This window comes from Macaca nemestrina, chromosome X, assembly GCF_043159975.1.
Source record: "Macaca nemestrina isolate mMacNem1 chromosome X, mMacNem.hap1, whole genome shotgun sequence".
Classification (NCBI taxonomy): domain Eukaryota; kingdom Metazoa; phylum Chordata; class Mammalia; order Primates; family Cercopithecidae; genus Macaca; species Macaca nemestrina.
In genome coordinates this window covers 61,134,591-61,154,616 of record NC_092145.1, presented here as the reverse complement: position 1 = coordinate 61,154,616, position 20,026 = coordinate 61,134,591, and the positions used below count along the sequence as shown (strand labels likewise).

The window sequence follows — 20,026 nt, the reverse complement described above, 5'->3', positions numbered from 1 at the left end:
GATTATGAATATAATATTTGTTAAAGTTAAAATGTTGGTTATTATCCAGTACAATAAAGCACCTGTATTTTAGACCTTTTACAAAACCCAAGGTACATTTTTTTAAAGGGAAAGAACAAGTGAGCACAGAGAAAAAATAATATTGGGTTGGCAGCACAGGGATCATCTTATATGTTTAGAAGGTGAGAGTAAGATCAAGAGAAGCACAGGTAGAAATGCAAAATGCAGATGAAAAATGTCAATATTACTGAGCATCTTTTGAGAAAGATGTTACATGCTTGTTTATAATGGTTTCATATGGAATATCTTTTGATGCAGTAAACCACATTGAAAATATTCTCCAGTTAATATAACACAATGAAAAACTTCTGCCATGGGATTTTTACAATAATAAACTTTATACTAAATATTCTTGAGATCTCTTTAAAAGTTGATTGCTTGTACTTTAAAATTCGATGTATTGTGTGAAATCAATTCAAAGGGTCAGAAATTCAAGGTGAAATTAGGAAAAGTTTAAATCCCCAGTAAGATAAAACACCTGCAAAATTAACCCAAGAGATGACTGGTGAGTAGATAATTCAATTTGGAAGCACCCAGAGTTTTGATTGAGTCTGAAGGAGACACAAATAGACCGTGATTATAAATTGAAAAAGTGAAATCTAATCATTTAACAGGAGAATGAATTATCAGAAAGAAAACTCCATTAGGGAAAATCAGAGAGCTGGCTGCAGGTTTCCAGCACTGTCTAGGAAAGAGAGTGTCCTGATTAGTAGATTGGAATATTCCAGTCCCCATCTCAATAATGGAGATGGGTAAGTACATCAAATTAAACCTTGAGGCAGTGATCATTAAAAAAATCTACTGACTCCCTTTTTAATGATTCCAGGCTCACCAAGGAAAACTCTGATTATGATTTTAATGTGTGATATCCATACAAAAGTATGTATATGCTCTAATAGAGACAGAATATGCTGGTTATTAAACTAAACATTCCTGTGTTTATAATATTTACCAGTATAAGCTATTGCACGGGCATTCTGATTTATACTTAAATATCTTATGACTTTAGATAGGGAGAATTAGCCTCACTACTCCCGGTACTACTAGGACACTGACAGAATAGCAGTGTCTAACTGGAAGGAAACAAATATGTCTATATAGAAGGGCATGTTGGTGACAACATCCATCTGTTTGCAATTGGTAAAAGAACTAGGTGATGATAGAGAATATGCATATTTTTCCTATTCTCTGTATTGTTTTAATGTGAAATTTTTCCTATGGCAATGGTTTTCAGACTTTAGTTTCTGAAGACTTTTTTTTTTTTTTTTGAGATGGAGTCTCAGCCTTGTCACCCAGGCAGGAGTTCAATGGCACAATCTCGGCTCACTGCAACCTCCGCCTCCTGGGTTCAAGCGATTCCTCTGCCTCAGCCTCCCAAGTAGCTGGGATTACAGGCACATGCCACCACGCCCGGCTAATTTTTTTTTTTTTTTTTTTGAGATGGAGTCTTACTCTGTCGCCCAGGCTAGAGCGCAGTGGTGCGATCTCGGCTCACTGCCAGCTCTGCCTCCCGGGTTCACGCCATTCTCCTGCCTCAGCCTCCCGAGTAGCTGGGACTACAGGCGCCCGCCACCACGCCCAGCTAATTTTTGTATTTTTAGTAGAGACGGGGTTTCGCCGTGTTACCCAGGATGGTCTCGAACTCCTGGCCTCAGGTGATCTGCCCGCCTCGCCTCCCAAAGTGCTGGGATTACAGGCATGAGCCACCATGCCTAGCCCGGAAGACATTTTTTAAATTCCTAGGTCTTATTCCCAGAGATTCGGATACACTTGGTCTGGGATGAAACACAGGAATCTGCATTTTTAAACATCGCTATGTATAATTCTCATCCGGAGGGTTAATGAACTATGAGCAGCACTCTTATACAGAGGAAAACTTTCTTAAAAGGATGGTTCACTGCTGGGCAAAATGTCATGGGTTTCTGTTAGGTTTCTGTTAACTGACTGAATTGAAACATTCTAACCAGTTCTAAGCCTGTGATTGGTCAGAACTGTGTATTCAAACCACAAAGAGCATTGAGGAGGTAGCAGGCAGTTTGATAAGAATAACTGATTCGGGTTGTGGCTAGGGCAAGACAAAATGGCTGCCGTCTTCACCGCCATATGCTTGGAGGTGAAGAACAGGAAATAAAATCCTTTGAGGGGGCCCTTGCTGTTCTATAGCAGAAGCAAATAGGTAAGTGTCAATGGCAAGGGGTAGCCTGGGAAACAGAATCCCACTAAAATCGCCATCATCTTCTCATAGCCACCTCAAAACAATTTAAGTAAAAACAACGTGCCTCTTACGGAAGTACAAGTGTCCTTTCCAGTGTCCTTTCTCTCAGACCCAGATTACTGCCTCTAAAACTTCTCTGATACAAAATCTTGGAGCTTCTTCAAGAGATGAGCAATTATTTAATTGAATATATGCAGTTAGAATAGGATTCCGGACATAGGGGGAGGGGAAACTAAGAGCTGGAAATTGCTTAAGAGTAGTATGGGGGCCGGGCGCGGTGGCTAATGCCTGTAATCCCAGCACTTTGGGAGGCCAAGGCGGGCAGATCACGAGGTCAGGAGATCGAGACCATCCTGGCTAACACAGTGAAACCCCGTCTCTATTAAAAATACAAAAAATTAGCCGGGCATGGTGGTGGGCGCCTGTAGTCCCAGCTACTCGGGAGGCTGAGGCAAGAAAATGGCGTGAACCCGGGAGGCGGAGCTGGCAGTGAGCCGAGATCGCACCACTGCGTCCAGCCTGGGTGACAGAGCAAGACTCCGTCTCAAAAAAAAAAGAGTAGTATAGGCTAGGGTTGCAACCAGGAAGTGTCCGAGCTAGAGTTTGAATTAATCAGACTTCAAAGTCTATATACCCCTTCCCTTGATTTTTCTAATTTTAATGTGTATAACAATCAACTGGAGTCCATGTTGAAAATGTAAAATATATATATATATATAAAAAAAATAGGCAAGTCAATATATTAAAAATAAAAATATGTTTTGAATAAAAAAAGGCAGGTGGTCAGTGGGTATTATTTGAGAAACATTTTTTCAGAGCGAAGTTGCTCAAACTTTTTAGTCTCAGGATTCCTTTACGCTGTTACAAATTACCAAGAACCTTAGAAAGCATTTGTTTATGTGGTAAATAATATCTGATATATAGTAGCTACTGATATTTGTGGTATTAGAAGTAAAACTGAGAAATGTTTACAATATTTAACCCGTTTGAAAATACCAAGAATAAACACATTACCTGTTAATCAGGTATATTTTATAAAATATAATTTTATTTTCCAAATTAAAAACATTTAGGGAAAACAAGATATACTATTGCATATTTTTAAAAATCTCCTTAATGCCTAGCTTAATAATTCTCTTATCTGTTTCTACATTCAGTCTGTTGTGATATGATATTTTAGTTGAAGTATATGAAGAACATCAGACCTTACAAAAATACATGGTAAGAAAAAGGAGAACCTTGGAGACTCCCTGAAAGGATCTTGAAGATCCCCATGGTCATGAGACCATACTTTGAGTCCCTGTTTTGTAGGAATAGCTGTTTTTACTGTGAGAGAGTTCTATATTCATCAGGTTTTTTTTTGACAATCAAAGTTTAGAGAAACTGAGGATCATTAAAAATGAATTTATTTCTTAGATTACTTAGGGTGGGGAAAATTATTTTATAAATATTACCACAGTCACTCTTTCATTAATTTACTTTATTAGGTTTAAAGTACTATTGAAATATAAAAAAGAAGTATAGGTGATGGGGAAGAATTTTGTTTAAAGAAATTGGGTTTTAGAACAATGATTAGATTGAGGGTAGAGTGGTTTCAATAGGCAGTGAGGAAGGAATACATTAGGTAGACAATTATAGGTAGAAAAAGTGGGAGAGCAGGGACCAATCTATAGTTCTTTATAGTAGATAGTTGTTTACAATTGAATAAATAACAATAATGGTAAGAAAGTGCTAATTGTAACTTTCTAAAAAAGGTGATTAATTTGCCTGATAAAACAATGTTTTGTTCTGGTCACGTACCTCTTCAAATTTTCTTACATTTTTCGTTACTCTAAGTTTTAGTTCTGTAACCTAAAATTTACTGCCATGTTAGTGCAACAACTTTGACAAACATTATCTTATTTCTCATTTATCTGTGGTAAAAGTGGAAGAACCTGAAAAGGAACTTAGAAAGAAGCAGCTGGGAAAGGTGAGAGGAAAACCTAGAGTGTGTGTTATCCTGGAAGCCAATTGAGGTAAGTGTTTCAAGAAAGAGGGAGTGATCCACTCTGTCAAATTACGCTAATCCATGAGGTTAAAATGAAGAATAATCATTGATCATGAGATTTAGTGACATGGAGGTCACTCATAACCTAGACAGGAAAAATTCCCATGGAGTGGTTGAGGTGAAAGTTGCATTGCTATGAATTCAAGAGAAACTGAGAAGAAAGGAGTTGAAAACTTTTTGTAAGTAGCTATTTCCAGGAGTTTTGCTAAAACAGTAAGCAGAGAAATGGAGCAACAGATTTTAGAGGAAATGAGGTTAATACAGGTGGTTTCTTTTGGTTTATAAATGAGATAAATAATAGCATGTATATTTGCTTATTTTTTTGAGAGCTTCAGTGGTGAACTCTCAAGACATTAATCCTTTCCTCATAGAATCCATTATCTAGTTGGGGGAAATTATATTAAATAAATGATTACACAAATAATTAGAGTATAATTACCACACCTAACTTTTTCAAGGACATCAAGAAAGACTTCCCTATGTAAATGATACTAAGGTTGCACTTAGGGAGGGAATAGTACTTGAAAAGGTCTTGGGCAGAGGGAATATGGCCTATCAGGGATACTGACAGAAAGAAGCTACTGAGCTTGAAGTACAGACAGAGGGGAGAATGAATTTGGCAGAAGATAAAGAGGAAGAGTTAATCAGTGGCTAAATTATTTAGGTTGGAGTTCATAGATTTAGTTAAGGTCTTTGGTTATTATGCCATGTACCTTAGGGATTCTTGACTTTTATGTGTTTGGCGTAACAAAAGTAAACTAGCCAAAACTGAAAGGTAAAAGATGGGACAGAGAAAGCAGAAAGGAAAGGTGAATTGCATTACCACTATTCATAATGCCGCACACATGACATTAGGCCAAGTCTATCTGTAGTTTCATCATCAATTATTTTTTCTAATAAATACTAAATGTATTCAGTATTCACAGCATTGAGATATTTCTGTCTAACTGATCAAATCATATAGTAAGCAGGTCCAATTTGTTTGTTAATATGACCAGTAACAACAGATTGTCATTCCCTACCTAATATCTTCCAGTGACTTTCTTTTAATCTCTTAAAAATAATATATTTTCCAACTTTTTCTTATGAAATTTTTAAGCACTTGGAAAACCTGAAGACTAACACCTATATATCCATAATCTAGAGTCAAGAACTTTTATCATTTTGTTCTATTTGCTTTCTCTGTTTTGCTGCATAATTTGAAAGTAAGTTACAGACCTCATGATGCTTCATATGCACATATTGCAGCATATTTTGCCTAAAAATAAAGGCATTCTCTGTAATCTCAGTATTATCATATTTAAGCTACTTATTTTCCTATCATCTAATGCCTAATCAGTATTAGATATCTTCGATGCCTGCACCCAGTTTTTAAGTTTCATTGGAGTTTTTATACCATGAGAATTATTTATTTTAGGTGTACAGTTTGATGATTTACTGCAAATTTACAAAAGTTGTACAGCCATCATCTTAATCTGAAAGCATTTCATCATTCTAGAAAGAAGTCTCTGATACATGTTTTTTTTAATTGAACTAGGATTAAATCACGCTTATATCTCTTTAAAGTTTTTTTCCTAAAATAATTTTTCTTTTATTCCATGAAATTGATTTTTAGAAGAAATCAGCTGTTTGTTTTATGGAATCTTCTACATTCTAGATTTATCTGCCTGTTTTCTCATTATGTCACTTAACTTTTTCCTCTATCCATCTCCCAACTGCCACTCCCAATATTTTCTATTAAAGTCCTGGTTAGACTCATTCTGATATATTTGGAATAAAACCCAAATTTGCTAATTATTTTCCTCCTCTAAAAAGTAAGCCCCATAAAGCCTTCTCTAATACCAGTGTGTGGTTCACAGTAGGATCTCAGTAAAAATTTGTTGAGTGAATGAATGAATCACCTACATTCAGATTATATATTTTTGCCATCCAGTTTCAACCTCAGCTTAAGACATTTTTCCATTTTAAATTTTCTCCCTCTGAGGATGAATACTGAGTGATCCCTCCACTTGGTTTTTCAAATCATGCCAGTTATGGAAATGTAGTCCTTTTTGATTCCAGTATGATAATGATAATATCAATTAGCACAGTTTTTGATGCTTCTGACCATTCCATGCTATTATTTTCAGTAGCCATTTATAATTTAGTTATGTTAACAAATGTACTCTGGCCTTTGGATTTTAAGGACATGTACATATATATAGACATTTCTAATGTGAGAAAATCTAAAACTCATATAAGTATATCCAGCTTCAATAAATAACTGTATTACTTTTGGCTGTTTCTCAGCCAGTATATTTGCATCAAATTCTCTGTTCTGTTTTCAGAAATACATTAAAAAATTTATGTGGGAGTGGCAGTTTGCAGAAGGCACTGATACATGTAAAACCAAGTAATGCTATTTAAAGCCATGCACAAATAGATATGTTTTGAATTATGTTCACTGGGAAAAATAGTAAAGAACTCCCCTGGTATTTTGCTTCCTATGCTTAAGGCCTTATCTTTGATAACTTGTTAGATGAGATGACAAATGTATCTTGGCACTAGATGCTAGGGAATTGTTGACATATTTTAGATTGCAAATCAGTTTGTATGCACAGTGCATTGCCTCAAAGGGTGTATTATGGTCCTCTACTATAAAATATATTGCTTTAGTTTAAAACTAAAATGTAGATGAAATTATAAGAAATAAATGGAAAATCCAGTTTGATCTCACCAAGAAAGTTTGAAATAATTTTTCATTTGCATACTGGTCAAATCAAAATAAAATTGATTTTAGGTGTTCAGTGCTGAACAACACTAGCTTAATAAGATTGTAATTTGAAGAACCTTGTCAAGGATTTCTACAAAACTTACAAGACATTTGTTAAATAGGAGCGAGGACAATGGGCAGAGAACATAGGGCAAACCTTATTTGTTTGGGGTGTATTTTTATATGAGTAGTCATATCACACAGATGGAAAGAAACTAGTATTTTATTAGATTTGTTTCATGTAAGGTGACCCGTGGAATAGAGGGGCTGGAATTTTCAGCGCTCTAGGGCATTTTGGTTACTTCATGTATAGTCATGTCCCACTATATCTGAACATAGTGCTCTAGAGCAAAATCTGTTGTCACGAAAGAATCAAGAAAGTTGCTAGTGAGTATCCAAAACATGAAATGCATTTTCAAAACAAGTACCTTCTTGGAAAATGCATATTTGAATTTGGTATTTGTGTATATAATGGTTTTCTACAGAGGATTTCCTAAAGCATTGACACTGGAACTATAGAAACTGTTGTTATTTAGTTCATGACTTCTTGACTAGGGTAAAGTGCTAAAGGGACAAAGCTTGTGAATTTAGTTTCTCTGACGACCTTTACTCTTTTTATTAGACTATACTCTTAGACTTTCAAATAATTTCAGAAGTATATACAGGACAGATCCATTCCTGCTACTTGAGAAATAAATGGACTTTGTCAATGGTAACACAGTCATATCACCTAGATGTCCGTTATAGTCAACACAGTATTCTATATATCATCTTTAAATAATTCCTGTCTGGTGCCAAGTACTTAATTTAAACTTAATATGTGATTGAATGAATTGAAAACATTTTATATATTTTGTAGCTCTGTCCATTGAGAAGGCCTAGAAGAAACAATACCCAATAGCAATGAGCACACCCAGTGCCAAGGTCTTGTTTCCTATTATAGTTCTACAGTAAAAGGAACCTGGGCTCTGTAGAAATGGCTGATTCTAGGGCTAATGCAAGGGTTATACAAAATTATACTGGAGCATCTTGTAAGAACCAGCAAGTAAAGGAGTACTTAAGAAACAAAATGAGGGAGTTAATGTCAGAGGGACACAGGAGCTAACTAAAAGAGCTTTCCATGGCCAAAGCTGGAATAGTTTAAGCAACAAAATAAAATTGTATTGAAATATTACCCAAAGTATAAAATTAATAATCATGAATCCATACTCGTATAAATAAGTGACTTAACACATGGGGATGAATGGAAAAATCTCCTGTAACAGATGAGTTCCAGAAAATTTATGTGGGCATATCGCCATCAAGAAGTTGGAACGTAACTTCCCATTCTGTAAGTGTGGGCTGCACATAGTGACTTTTTTTCCAAAGAGTACAGTATGGAAATGGGAGGAGAATAATCTTAGAGTGGAGAAAGCTGATAAATACTACTTTGGTCAGGTGATCAAGGTTAGTAACCTTAGTGATAAGTTAGTAGTACATACCCTTGATATGATGTGATGAGAATGGTACTTTGCCTTTGTGTTATTTCTCCCAAAAACTTACAATCTAAGTATAGCTATGATAAAAAAAAAGTACTAGACAAACCCAAATTGAAAAGCATTCTAGGCTAGGCACTGTGGCTCACGCCTGTAATTCCAGCATTTTGGAAGGCCAAGGCAGGTGGATCACTTGAGTCCAGGAGTTCGCGATCAGCCTTGGTGACATGGTGAAGCCCTGTCTCTACAAAAAAATACAAAAATTAGCCAGATGTGGTTGCACGTGCCTGTAGTCTCAGCTACTCAGGAGGCTGATGCAACAGAATCGCTTGAGCCTAGGAGGCAGAGGTTTCAGTGAGCCGAAATGGTGTCACTGCACTCCAGCCTGGGCAACAGAGTGAGATCCTGTCTCAAAGATAAAATAAAATAAAATAAAATAAAATAAATATAAAATAAACACTCTATAAAATAAATATCTGATGATTACTCCTCAAGACAGTAACAGTCATCAAAAACAAATTCCTCTGCCACAGTTCAGAGGAGTCTAGGAGACACGATGCCTACTTGTAATATGGCATCTTAGATGGATTCCTGGGACAGTAAAAGGACTTAGCTGAAAACTAAGGAACTTTGAATAAGTATGGACTTTAGTTAACAATAGTGTGTCAGTATTGGTTCATTAGTTGTGGTAGATGTTCCATATCAATGTAAGATATTAATGGTAAGAGAAACTAGATGCAGGGGATACAGGAATTCTCTGTACAATATTTGCAAATTTTCTGTAAACCTAAAACTTTTTTAAATAAAAAGCATGTTTAAAAATACATATCACTTGATTGGCATAAAAGCTAAACAATAGTGATGATGTGTTTTTCTGAACACAAAATTCAAAATGTCTTACTATATTAAGGTAAATGAGAGGGTGAAGTGCTCATTTCTTCAAAACAAACATTTGACAAAAATTTATACTTGGAGCTTCTACCCTCTCACATCATGCTTTTCTATCTTATCACTTCCATCTACAATATTTTGTTGCTTCTATAAGCTTTCAGATATCATCCTTAAGATGGCAGAGATTGACTGTTTGTCACTTGACAGTTCTGTAGAGGGAAGAAAGAGGAAGACATATTTTAAATTCTCACATTTTCCTTAGAATGACTAATGCTCCATGACAGAACTATGCTGGAGGGAATATACATGAGAAGAATTGTTTCCACACTGCACAGTTTTCTACCATGTTGATTCCAGTCAGGATAAGAGTGATAATTTCTGCTTCAGAACAGTCATGTTGACAACTAGAATAGGATGTGCTCATGCTTGGCTTTTATTTAGGGAAAAAAAGATATTATATTACACACCATTGCTAGAGCTATATATTTCATGGAAATTATGATATATGATTAAATTTTCCAAAAAACCCTCTTTATTTTTCATTTATCCTGTGACTTAGATTGCACTATTGTTATTTTCTATATTATCATCCAATGTGAAATGGCCAAACATATTGTGATAATTAAAGATATTGTTATATGTGAAGATTATTGTCATTTTATAATTTGACAGACCCATGCCTATCTTAAATCCTTTCAGAAACTTTCTAAGATACATTTGTTTCAGCAGCATGGTAACTTACATGAGCTAGTGTGAACAAAGAACATTAAGGATTTTTTAAATAGGAGCCTCATCCAAATGCCCAGATATTTGCAGAAGAGTTGAATGTTTCAGATTAAGGCTTAGAGGAATTGCCAGCTACTTTGAAAAAGATGTTTCAACTCAAATTTATGTATCTGTGAAAATTTATCTACAATTTTGCATCTCAGTGAAAATTCATTGGAATTATTTGTAATCTTTAAATGATGTAGAGGTGGCCTTTAAAATAACTAGTTTTAGTGATATTTGTGGTAGAAACTACATTGTGAAACATTAAAATATCTTTTCTGTGAGCTTACATTTATATTGACATTTACCTAAGTATGTTTCATAACAGATGGTATAATCATTTTCAAAAAGGAGAAATTGAGATGATTACTAGTTTATAAAAGTAATATGAATATTTTGCACTGTATTCAGCTTGTCCTTTGTACCTCAAGGCCTTAGCATCTGATATTCCTTCTGCTTGGGGCATTGAATCAATTTTGGCTCTTTTATTACTCCCATCCTGTTTAACTGCTTTTTCTGGCTAGCTCTGGTTTATGCCACAGGTCTCAGATGATATGTCAGTAATTCAGACTTGACCTTCCCTTCTGAATTATGTCTCTGTTTCTTTCATAGCATCCTGTACTTTTCCTTCATCTCCCCAATCATGATTATGATTATATACTCATTTGTTTCATATTTGTGTAATAACTATTACCTTTACTAAACTGTCATATCCATTGCATAGTATCTGGCACATAATATATGATCAAAAGGGAATTGTAAGAATCAATGAACAAATATTATTATAATATCCAGATTACTAGCATGATTGTCACAATTTACATCTAACCTTTATAGGATTTTACCGTATTTCATGAAAATAAGTAGATGTACAGAAAATCAAGTTACTCTTGTTCTATAATAGAAATAGAGAAGGTAAGCCACAATGCTTTTAAAACAGAGTATTTGAGCAAGAGACTTTGTTGGTGTTACTTTTTCTCTTTTCTCAATATGATTTATCCTCTAGGAAAGGATCATACAGATTCTTCAGTTCAGAATAACTCCAGCAACACTTACATGGTGACAACACCCTCTCCCATTCTCTGCTGTTACTCGAAATTTTAATTACTGGTCTCAAAACTCCTATCCTGTCTTAATCTTAGCAGACAGACGACCTTGGCACCTACCACTGAATGAAAATGAAGGCTATTATGTGAGAAGTACTTCATCTTTCTCCCTTTTACCTCCTACCACCCTCCAAAAAATCCTGCATCCATTCTCTTGGGAAAAGAAATTCTTTCTACCTCTGAGTTTAATTTCATTCCTTTCTGTTTTCTTTTTTTTTTTTTTTTTTTTTGAGACGGAGTCTCGCTCTGTCGCCCAGGCTGGAGTGCAGTGGCGCGATCTCGGCTCACTGCAAGCTCCGCCTCCCGGGTTCACGCCATTCTCCTGCCTCAGCCTCCCGAGTAGCTGGGACTACAGGCGCCCACAACCGCGCCCGGCTAATTTTTTGTATTTTTAGTAGAGACGGGGTTTCACCGTGGTCTCGATCTCCTGACCTTGTGATCCGCCCGCCTCGGCCTCCCAAAGTGCTGGGATTACAGGCATGAGCCACCGCGCCCGGCTCCTTTCTGTTTTCTCTGTGATATTGCCACATTAGCTATTTCTTCTCTTACCTATGTTTTTAAAACATGTTTTCTTTGTACTTTATCCTTCTAGATGCCCTCTGAATATGCTCAAGTTTCTTCATGTAAAAAAAAAAAAAAAAAAAAAAAACCATAAAAGAATTTTAACTCCACATCTTTCATGGTTGCCTTCTTATCTCTTTACTTTCCATATCGACTCTGTCTATGTACTCTAGGTCTCTACATTCTCCTTTCAATTCAGTCTTTTAACCCACTGTCACCTGGCTTCTGCCTTTACCTCTTACTTGAGATTGCATTAACAAAGGTTACTAATGACTTCTTAATAGCTAAGTATAATGGACATTTTCAGATCTGAATTTGACTGATCTGCTGCATTTAATACTGTTGTCTGTAACATCTTTTCTATTTTTATGAATTTTTCAAAGGTAAGGATACTTGCTTTTTGTAGAAAATTTAAACATTACAGAGTCATAAGGATTCTTACGCTTACCTTGAAACTTTATTCTCCCTGTGTTTCTGTGACTCTTTTCTAATACTGGTCCTGCTCTTACCACTCTGGCTAATTTCTTAGCGTATACTTTGTAGGTTTTTCATTCACTGCCAACCCCTTGCATGTTGGTGTTCAGTTGGATCCAGTGCTCAAACATTTTTCATTTGAAATTTCCCTGCAAAGTAATTTAGTTTTCTATCGTGACCCTAGCTATCACTCAGTGACTGCCAGCTCAGTATCTCTAACTCAGATCACTTTCCAAAGGGCCAATACCCATACATCCTCTTTTTTACATGCATAATTATTCATAAATCTCAGAGACACTTCAAACTTCAGGAGTCCAAAATGGAAACTACAACCATTTCTTGAAGTCTGTGCCATTTTCTCTATTACCTAGTCATTGTCATTGCCTTTGGTCTAATGTGTCAAGCCAGAGCCTTACCCCAGATTCCTTTCTCTTTTTCACCCTTTGTATCCAATTTGTCACTAATTTCAATAGAATCTTCTCAACATATCTCATATATTTCTCAGTATTATCATTCACAGCGTCGCTGTTTGAGTTCAGACTTTTTCATTTCTTGTCTACATGAAAACTTAAGTGATCTCATTGCCTTCTTTCTTAACCTGACTTCAGTCGATCTTTTACTCTGTAAATAATTGTCCTTAAACACTCAAATATTACCATATCATTCTTCTGCTTAAAATAATGTCTCCCCATTAGCTTCACTGTAAATCCCACAGGAGAGATTCCAACTTCCTTAGCATACCACCCAAAGCATTTGTTACCTGGCCTTTGCCTATCTTTCTAGCTGATGTCAGGACTAGGTCTCAAGGAACTGAAATTAGAATGGATTATTCTATTGTGTCAAGTAACAGAAAGAAGCTGCCAGTTGAATATGAACTGAAGTATTTAAGATTTTCAGATGGTCAAATCAGAGACACGATGATATTTGAGAGTAAAAATGAAAATTACAGAAAGACGTAAAAGGGCTGCCTATAACTAAAGAGGAAGGAGCATAAGATCAAGAACACAGAAAATAAGATGTTGGAAACTATCATCAAGAGTCACTGAAATGTCTATAGCATTGAGCTTATGATGGATCGGTATGCTAGGTTGACTTAAAGGTTCACATTTAAGATGGAGACTGATAGAAAAATCTGTGATATGTCTGATCATCTTTCTCTTCTATATAAAAGACTTTATTGGCTCCCTATCAACTATAGGACAAAATCCAAGATTTTCAAATGACCTAAGAGGGCCTCCATATTTAGGCTTCTTTTTATCTCTGCAAACTTACCTCCTTCCCCCGGCCCTCTTGATCTTTAGGTTCCATCAACACTAAATATCTGCTGCTCTTTTCTCATGATTCTTCTGCCAAGATTGTCCTTAATTTCCTCATTTTCTGGGTAAATGCCTGTTCATTCTTTAAGACCCTAAACAGACATCACCACCTCTAGAATGCTCCCCCTGAATCTTCCTCACTCCCAGAGTTACTCATCCATCCATCCATGCATTTATTTGTTTGTTTATTATTGAGAAAATATTTATTGAGTGCTTAATATGGGCCAGATTCTATGTCATGTAATGGGAACACCATGGTGAATAAGATAGGCCACACATGACCTTTAGCAGTGGTTACACGTATAACAGAATAATCAGAAATAAAATAATTACCAATTTCATAAATGTTTTGAATAAAAGAAACAATGAACTATCATACAGAAAAATGAAGATGAGCGTTAGACAGAGAGGCAAACCACTTTAGTATAAGGTTAAGCCATAAAAAGTTGTTGCTCTTTAAACTGTTTGTGTCCCATAAAATAGTTTTACATAGTTTAACCTAATAGTTGACTTTCTGAGGAATTGGCATTTAAGCTGAAACCTGAAGGATGAGGTGGAATTGGCCATGCTGGCTAAGCCTATAATTCAGCATGTTTCAGGAACCAAATGAAAAGAATTGAGAAAAAGAGTGAGTGAAACAAGACAAAAGTAAGAGACAGAAGTAGGGCACATCATGTAGGACTTTATGGGAGATTGGATTTGATTTTCATTAAAATGTAAAGCCACTGGAGTTTTTTAAGATCCCTCTGTTTACAGTGTGGGACTAGAATAAAAGGGAGTAAGGGTGGAAAAATGCTATTAAGAGGTTGATGTAAGGAGAAAATTTGGTGTTGCCTTATTTGTGCAGAGTTTGGAATCAGACTGCCTTCGGTTAAATCCTGGATATGCCATTTATTAGCCATGTTACTTCATGTTCAAATTTTGAGTTTTACTCGAATTCTCTAAACCTCGGTTTATCTATCTGTGAAACAGAGACAATGATAGGACCAACTTCATAGGTTTGGCCTTGAGATTGAATGAGATAATCCATTGCAAACACTAAGCAGTCCTTGATGGAGAATAAACACTAACTAGGTACTAGAGATTAATAGCCCAAGTGAGAGATGATAATGGCCTGGACTAAGTTGACAGTATATTTGGAGACAAGTGAATGGATATGAGGCCTATTGTGGAGGTTTAAATATCTGGGTTTAGTAATGTATTGGATTTGACAGTTGAGGGAAGGATTTTTCAATTATGACTCCTGGACTTCTGTCAAAAGGAGTGGAGAGGGTTGTGTTGCACTTTCCTGAATTGGCAAAGGTCTGTGTGGTACAGATTTTAGTTATATGAATTTCTCTATGAATACTATATAAAGCAGGAATGAAATAAAGGAAAAGGGTAAGTATCATACAATGTGAGAGAAAATGGCTGTTAAATATTTTAAGGGTCTGTCAGAATCTTACATGAGGTACATGAAACACTTTTAGTTTATATTATGTTTATACCACAGTGTCTGTAATATGTAAAATTTTTAAATGTATATATTGTTTGTTCCCATGGTATAAGATTTTGGAAATTTCTACTGTACTATGTGATAGGCAGTGAACAATTAAGCTTATATGTTTCTTTTGTCTTTATATTAAAGGTGATTTGTAATCATTCCATCTGCTTCTCTTACAGAGTGGAGCTTGCTTAATATTTCTCTAAATAAAGAATTTAAGGAGAGCATCTATCTTTGTTCTCTTTGGCAACTGAGAGTCTGCCCTTGGAAACATCAGGCACCATGGGGAAGCGGGATAATCGGGTAGCCTATATGAATCCTATCGCAATGGCCAGATGGAGAGGCCCAACTCAATCTGTGGGCCCAACAATCCAAGATTATCTAAATCGACCCAGGCCCACCTGGGAAGAAGTAAAGAAACAATTAGAAAATAAAAAAACAGGCTCAAAAGCATTAGCTGAATTTGAAGAAAAAATGAATGAAAATTGGAAGAAAGAACTTGAAAAAAGCAGAGAGAAATTATTAAGTGGAAATGAGAGCTCATCTAAAAAAAGAGGAAAAAAGAGAAAGAAAAAGAAGAAATCTTGTCGGTCTTCATCTTCTTCATCAAGCTCTGATTCTTCAAGCAGTTCTTCAGATTCTGAGGATGAGGAAAAGAAACAAGGAAAAAGAAGAAAGAAAAAGAAGAACCGTTCATACAAATCATCCCAAAGCTCTACGTACGAATCAGAATCAGAGAGCAAGGAGTCTGTAAAAAAGAAAAAGAAGTCAAAGGATGAAACAGAGAAGGAAAAGGATATAAGAAGCCTCAGCAAGAAGAGAAAGAAAAGTTATCCTGGTGATAAACCTTTATCATCTGAGTCCTCATCTGAATCAGATTATGAAGAGGATGTGCAAGCAAAAAAGAAGAGACGGTGTGAAGAGCGAGAACAAGCAAAGGAAAAAGTAAAGAAGAAGAAGAAGAAACAGCACAAGAAACGTAGTAAGAAGAAGAAAAAGAAGTCTGGATCAAGTCACAAGTCAAGATAACATCAAGAAAAAAAGCAAGAATGAGTTTGCCGAGTTTCCCTGTGTTAGTAGAATTATTTCTGGACTTTGAGTTGCCTGTCAAATCCCACTGTGCCAGAAAGGGGCATAATGGCTGCTGGCAACTTAAATATACATGTTTCTTTGTTTGCTTGTCCTTCCTTCCAATGGTTAATTCCTCTGAGAGCTAAAATTCTGTTGTCATACCAGTGAATAAAATGTTTGAAATTAAAGTAAAATGTGTTAGATAATGAATAACTTTGACAAAAAAAAAGTGTATCTAAGGTTAAATGTATTTAATTTGAATACATCTTTGAAATATCATCATAAGTGAAATATAAACGTAATTTCCAGACAATTGTAGTTGGTGTTTTTGATGCAAGGACTTAATATTGATGTCTCAAATTCCTTGCTTTTGTAGATAAGTTTAGTTCATTTTACTTTTTTCTTTTATGAATCTTTGTTTACATGGGGAAAGAGCATGTGGGGTGGGAAGGGTAAGTGTTTGCTAATCACTGTGGCTAGCTGAATAGTGTGCCTTTGACTCTTACACATCCTATTTTTGCCAGAGCAGCAGCCATCCTTTTCTTACTTTATGAAATTCTGGGGTGTTGTATGCTGCTTCAAGTGAACAAGAAGGACAGAAGTTTACAGCATAAGTAAGCCCCCGTATCTATGAAATTTACCTCTTCTTCAGCACTGTTTACTATACAGTACTGAATAATATTTAGTATTACAATATTACATGATTTGAAATAACTTTATACCCATTTTGTATGGGAATCATTCCAAACAGACCCTGTTTTTTTTTTGATTAAGAAATATTCTGAAAATTTTTTTGCATGTTTTATACTGTTAAGTTTTAATTATCTGACCATATTCTATATAACTGGTGATCCTTTTTTAAGATATGATTTATGCTTAGGATATAAGTTTCAAGTTTGTAGTTTCTTAACCTTGCTATATTAATTTCATTACTGTATTTAATTGCACCCTTGCCAAAATATTTAGCATGTGAGAAGGTTTTTTTAAAAAAAATATGTAATGCCTTCATATTGAAGCTGGTTACTGTACGCAAGTTGAGTGCCAGACCTCTAGTACGCCGTGTGTTACATGAAACTACTGCCAAAATCTTAGTAAGATTGTTGTTGAAAAGATTGTTGTCTTAAGCATTAATATTGAATTTATATAGAAGTTAAATGTAGGTGATAATGACATCATTGATCTTCCTGTGTCCATATTTTACTACAATTTGGTGCCTTGTATCTGTTGCTGATTCACTTTTACCACTAGTGTAAAAATAAGTGAAAAAATATTTTTACTTTACATTTTTATATATCAGAGTAACATAAATTATAAATTTGTGTCTCAAAAACCACCTGTGATGGAGGATGTGCTAATTGTAATGTCATAGGTACAAAGTATTTTGGCATGATGAAAGGCTCAATAGCTATTGTTTTTAAATAGCAGATTTTATCTCAGCTACCTTCAATCACAAGTAAAATTATAAGGATAAAAAACATCTGCTACATAAATAACATGTTGGCTTGCCAAATTTTTTGCATTGGAAATACTGGAATCTCTCATTAATGTTCTTGGAACATATAGTGATGCCATGTTAGATCACCTTGGAGCTTCATAACTTTGGCTTTTTCCTAAGAATATATGTTTATGCTGATAAAAACTATTACATTTATGGGATATTTTGTATCCATATAGAGTTTTTCAGAATTGTTCATTAAAATGCTTTTTATAAGCTTATATTATTTGTAGAATATGGCAAAAGCATTTACAGCTCATCGTATATCTATTTGCTCCCATTCACTTCCAAACCTCTTGTAGTTAGGCAATGCCATTTGACTACTTCAAGCAGAGGGATTGTAAACAGAAGTGATTTTCTATTTCTATTTTGGACTGTAAAAAGTTCTGCATGACCCTCCAGTTTTCTTTTGCCTGTCATGGTGACCTGAAAGCAAGATGTTCCAAATGGCATACTTACAAGACGGATGCAACCTGGATCCTTAGGTCGCTATTTATAGAAGGGACCTGACTGGAGTGCTGATGGACTTGCAGTACATTTTTTAAATGTAATAAATAAACTGTTATGTGTGAAACCACTGAGATTTGGGGTCTTTTTATTACTGCGGAATCACCTAACCTAATCTGACCAATAACACAGAACTCTAGAACATCTATTTAATTATTTATGTAAAATATCTCACCTCCTTGTATCACATTCTTCCATAGTCTACAGATTGACTCAGAAGTGATATTTATGCCATAGTAGAAGGAAATACTCATTTTATTTGCATTGGTTTTTGTGTAATGATTGAGGGAGAGAGTGGTCTACCATATTTCATGCTTATCAGAAATGCTGCCTAGGAAATAAAACTACATTATTCTGTTGATTGCAGTAAAAAAGTTCCAGTAAAGTGTTTGAGAAGGAAATTTTAAAAGTACTTATGAGGACTTGATGAAGAAGAGGAATGGCATTTTTTATATTAATTATAGAACTTATGGCAGAGACAAGTGCTATAGAAATATGGAGGATAATAGACTGAATAGATTTAGTTGAACATTTAATATGTAGCTTCTAAATTAAGAGCAACATAATTTTGTCCCTATTTGAAAAGCACTAAAGTGGTTATTAGTGATCTGCCTTATGTGATTAGTAAGGAGTATAGCTTTAGCTATAACATTCAACTCACTTTGGCTATGGAAAGGGCAGCAGTGAGAGAGTAAATAAGAAAGAAGATGGCAGATGGGAAAAATCGATACACTCTAAATTCACAATTTAATTTTGATCACAAAAGGAATTTGAAACATCTCAGGCTTCAGGTGAAGATTTAGATTGGAGATAAGGAAACAATAAAATTTAGAGTTCTTATTTTTTATCTTGTGACAACTCTCTTGATAATTATAAATTTATTTTGAAGAAAAGTTTCATTTGACATTGTAACATTTCTGTAGTCATTTCTGTTTGGCCCTATTTATTTTACAAAAAAAGACATATTTAATCTGAGATACAGGTTTGTAACTACATCATGTCTCATGAAAATATAGACAACCATTCAAAATCATCTATGTAATTTAATGTTGAACTGACTTTCTCATTCCTGCCTGAGCTGCAAACAAAGTGTGTTCTTTCATCATATGGCTCTAGCACTTTTTCTTGACTCTTCATGCCACTTAAGTTTAATTGGCTTTATATTATGTATTTTGTAGACTTATGGACTCTACGTGTTATGAGCCTCAGCTCTCAGCTCAGCACAAGGTTGGAATTTTCATTCTGCCATTTCTTGACATGTGACCCAAAATAAGTTATTTCACCACCTCCATGACACAATTTTTTCATATACAAAATCAGAGAAAATGGTATCTGTATTAAACCATTTTTGCATTGCTGTAAAGAAATACCCGAGGCTGGGTAATTTGTAAAGAAAAGAGGTTTAATTGATTCACGGTTCTACAGGCTGTACAACATGGCACCAACATCTGCTCAGCTTCCGGTGAAGGCTTCAGGAAGCTTACACTCATGGTTGACGGTGAAGCAGGAGTAGGTACCTTACATAGTGAGACAGGCAACAAGGGCAAGGGGAGAGGTCCCAGACTTTTAAACAACCAGATCGCTTGTGAACTAACTGAGTGAGAACTCACTTGTCACCTAGGAGATGGTACTAAACCATTCATGAAGGATCAACCCCCATGATCCAATCACCTCCCATTAGGCCCTACCTCCAATATTGGGAATCACTTTTCAGTATGAGATTTGGAGGGTACAGACATCTAAACCACATCAGTACTTATATCTAGGATTGTTATGAAAATAAGATAAAATAACATTGAAAGTAT

The 20,026-nt window shown here is 35.3% G+C and overlaps 1 protein-coding gene across 3 annotated transcripts in view; it reads left to right on the top strand.

The window, feature by feature from the left end:
* The window catches only part of LOC105487983 (family with sequence similarity 133 member A), a 39,650-nt gene extending 21,362 nt beyond the window's left edge, over positions 1 to 18,288 (top strand). Inside the window, exons 1-3 of one of the 3 annotated variants that reach the window (XM_011751635.3) lie at positions 1,801 to 2,236; positions 4,201 to 4,290; positions 15,328 to 18,283. In XM_011751635.3, coding sequence (XP_011749937.1) covers positions 15,431 to 16,177 — 747 coding nt within the window. In that variant the 5' untranslated portion in view covers positions 1,801 to 2,236; positions 4,201 to 4,290; positions 15,328 to 15,430 and the 3' untranslated portion in view covers positions 16,178 to 18,283. Of the gene's footprint in view, positions 1 to 1,800; positions 2,237 to 4,200; positions 4,291 to 15,327 lie in introns of those variants that run through there. The other 2 variants (XM_011751631.2, XM_011751637.2) reach the window with 2 other exon arrangements.
* Positions 18,289 to 20,026: the final 1,738 nt, after the last annotated feature.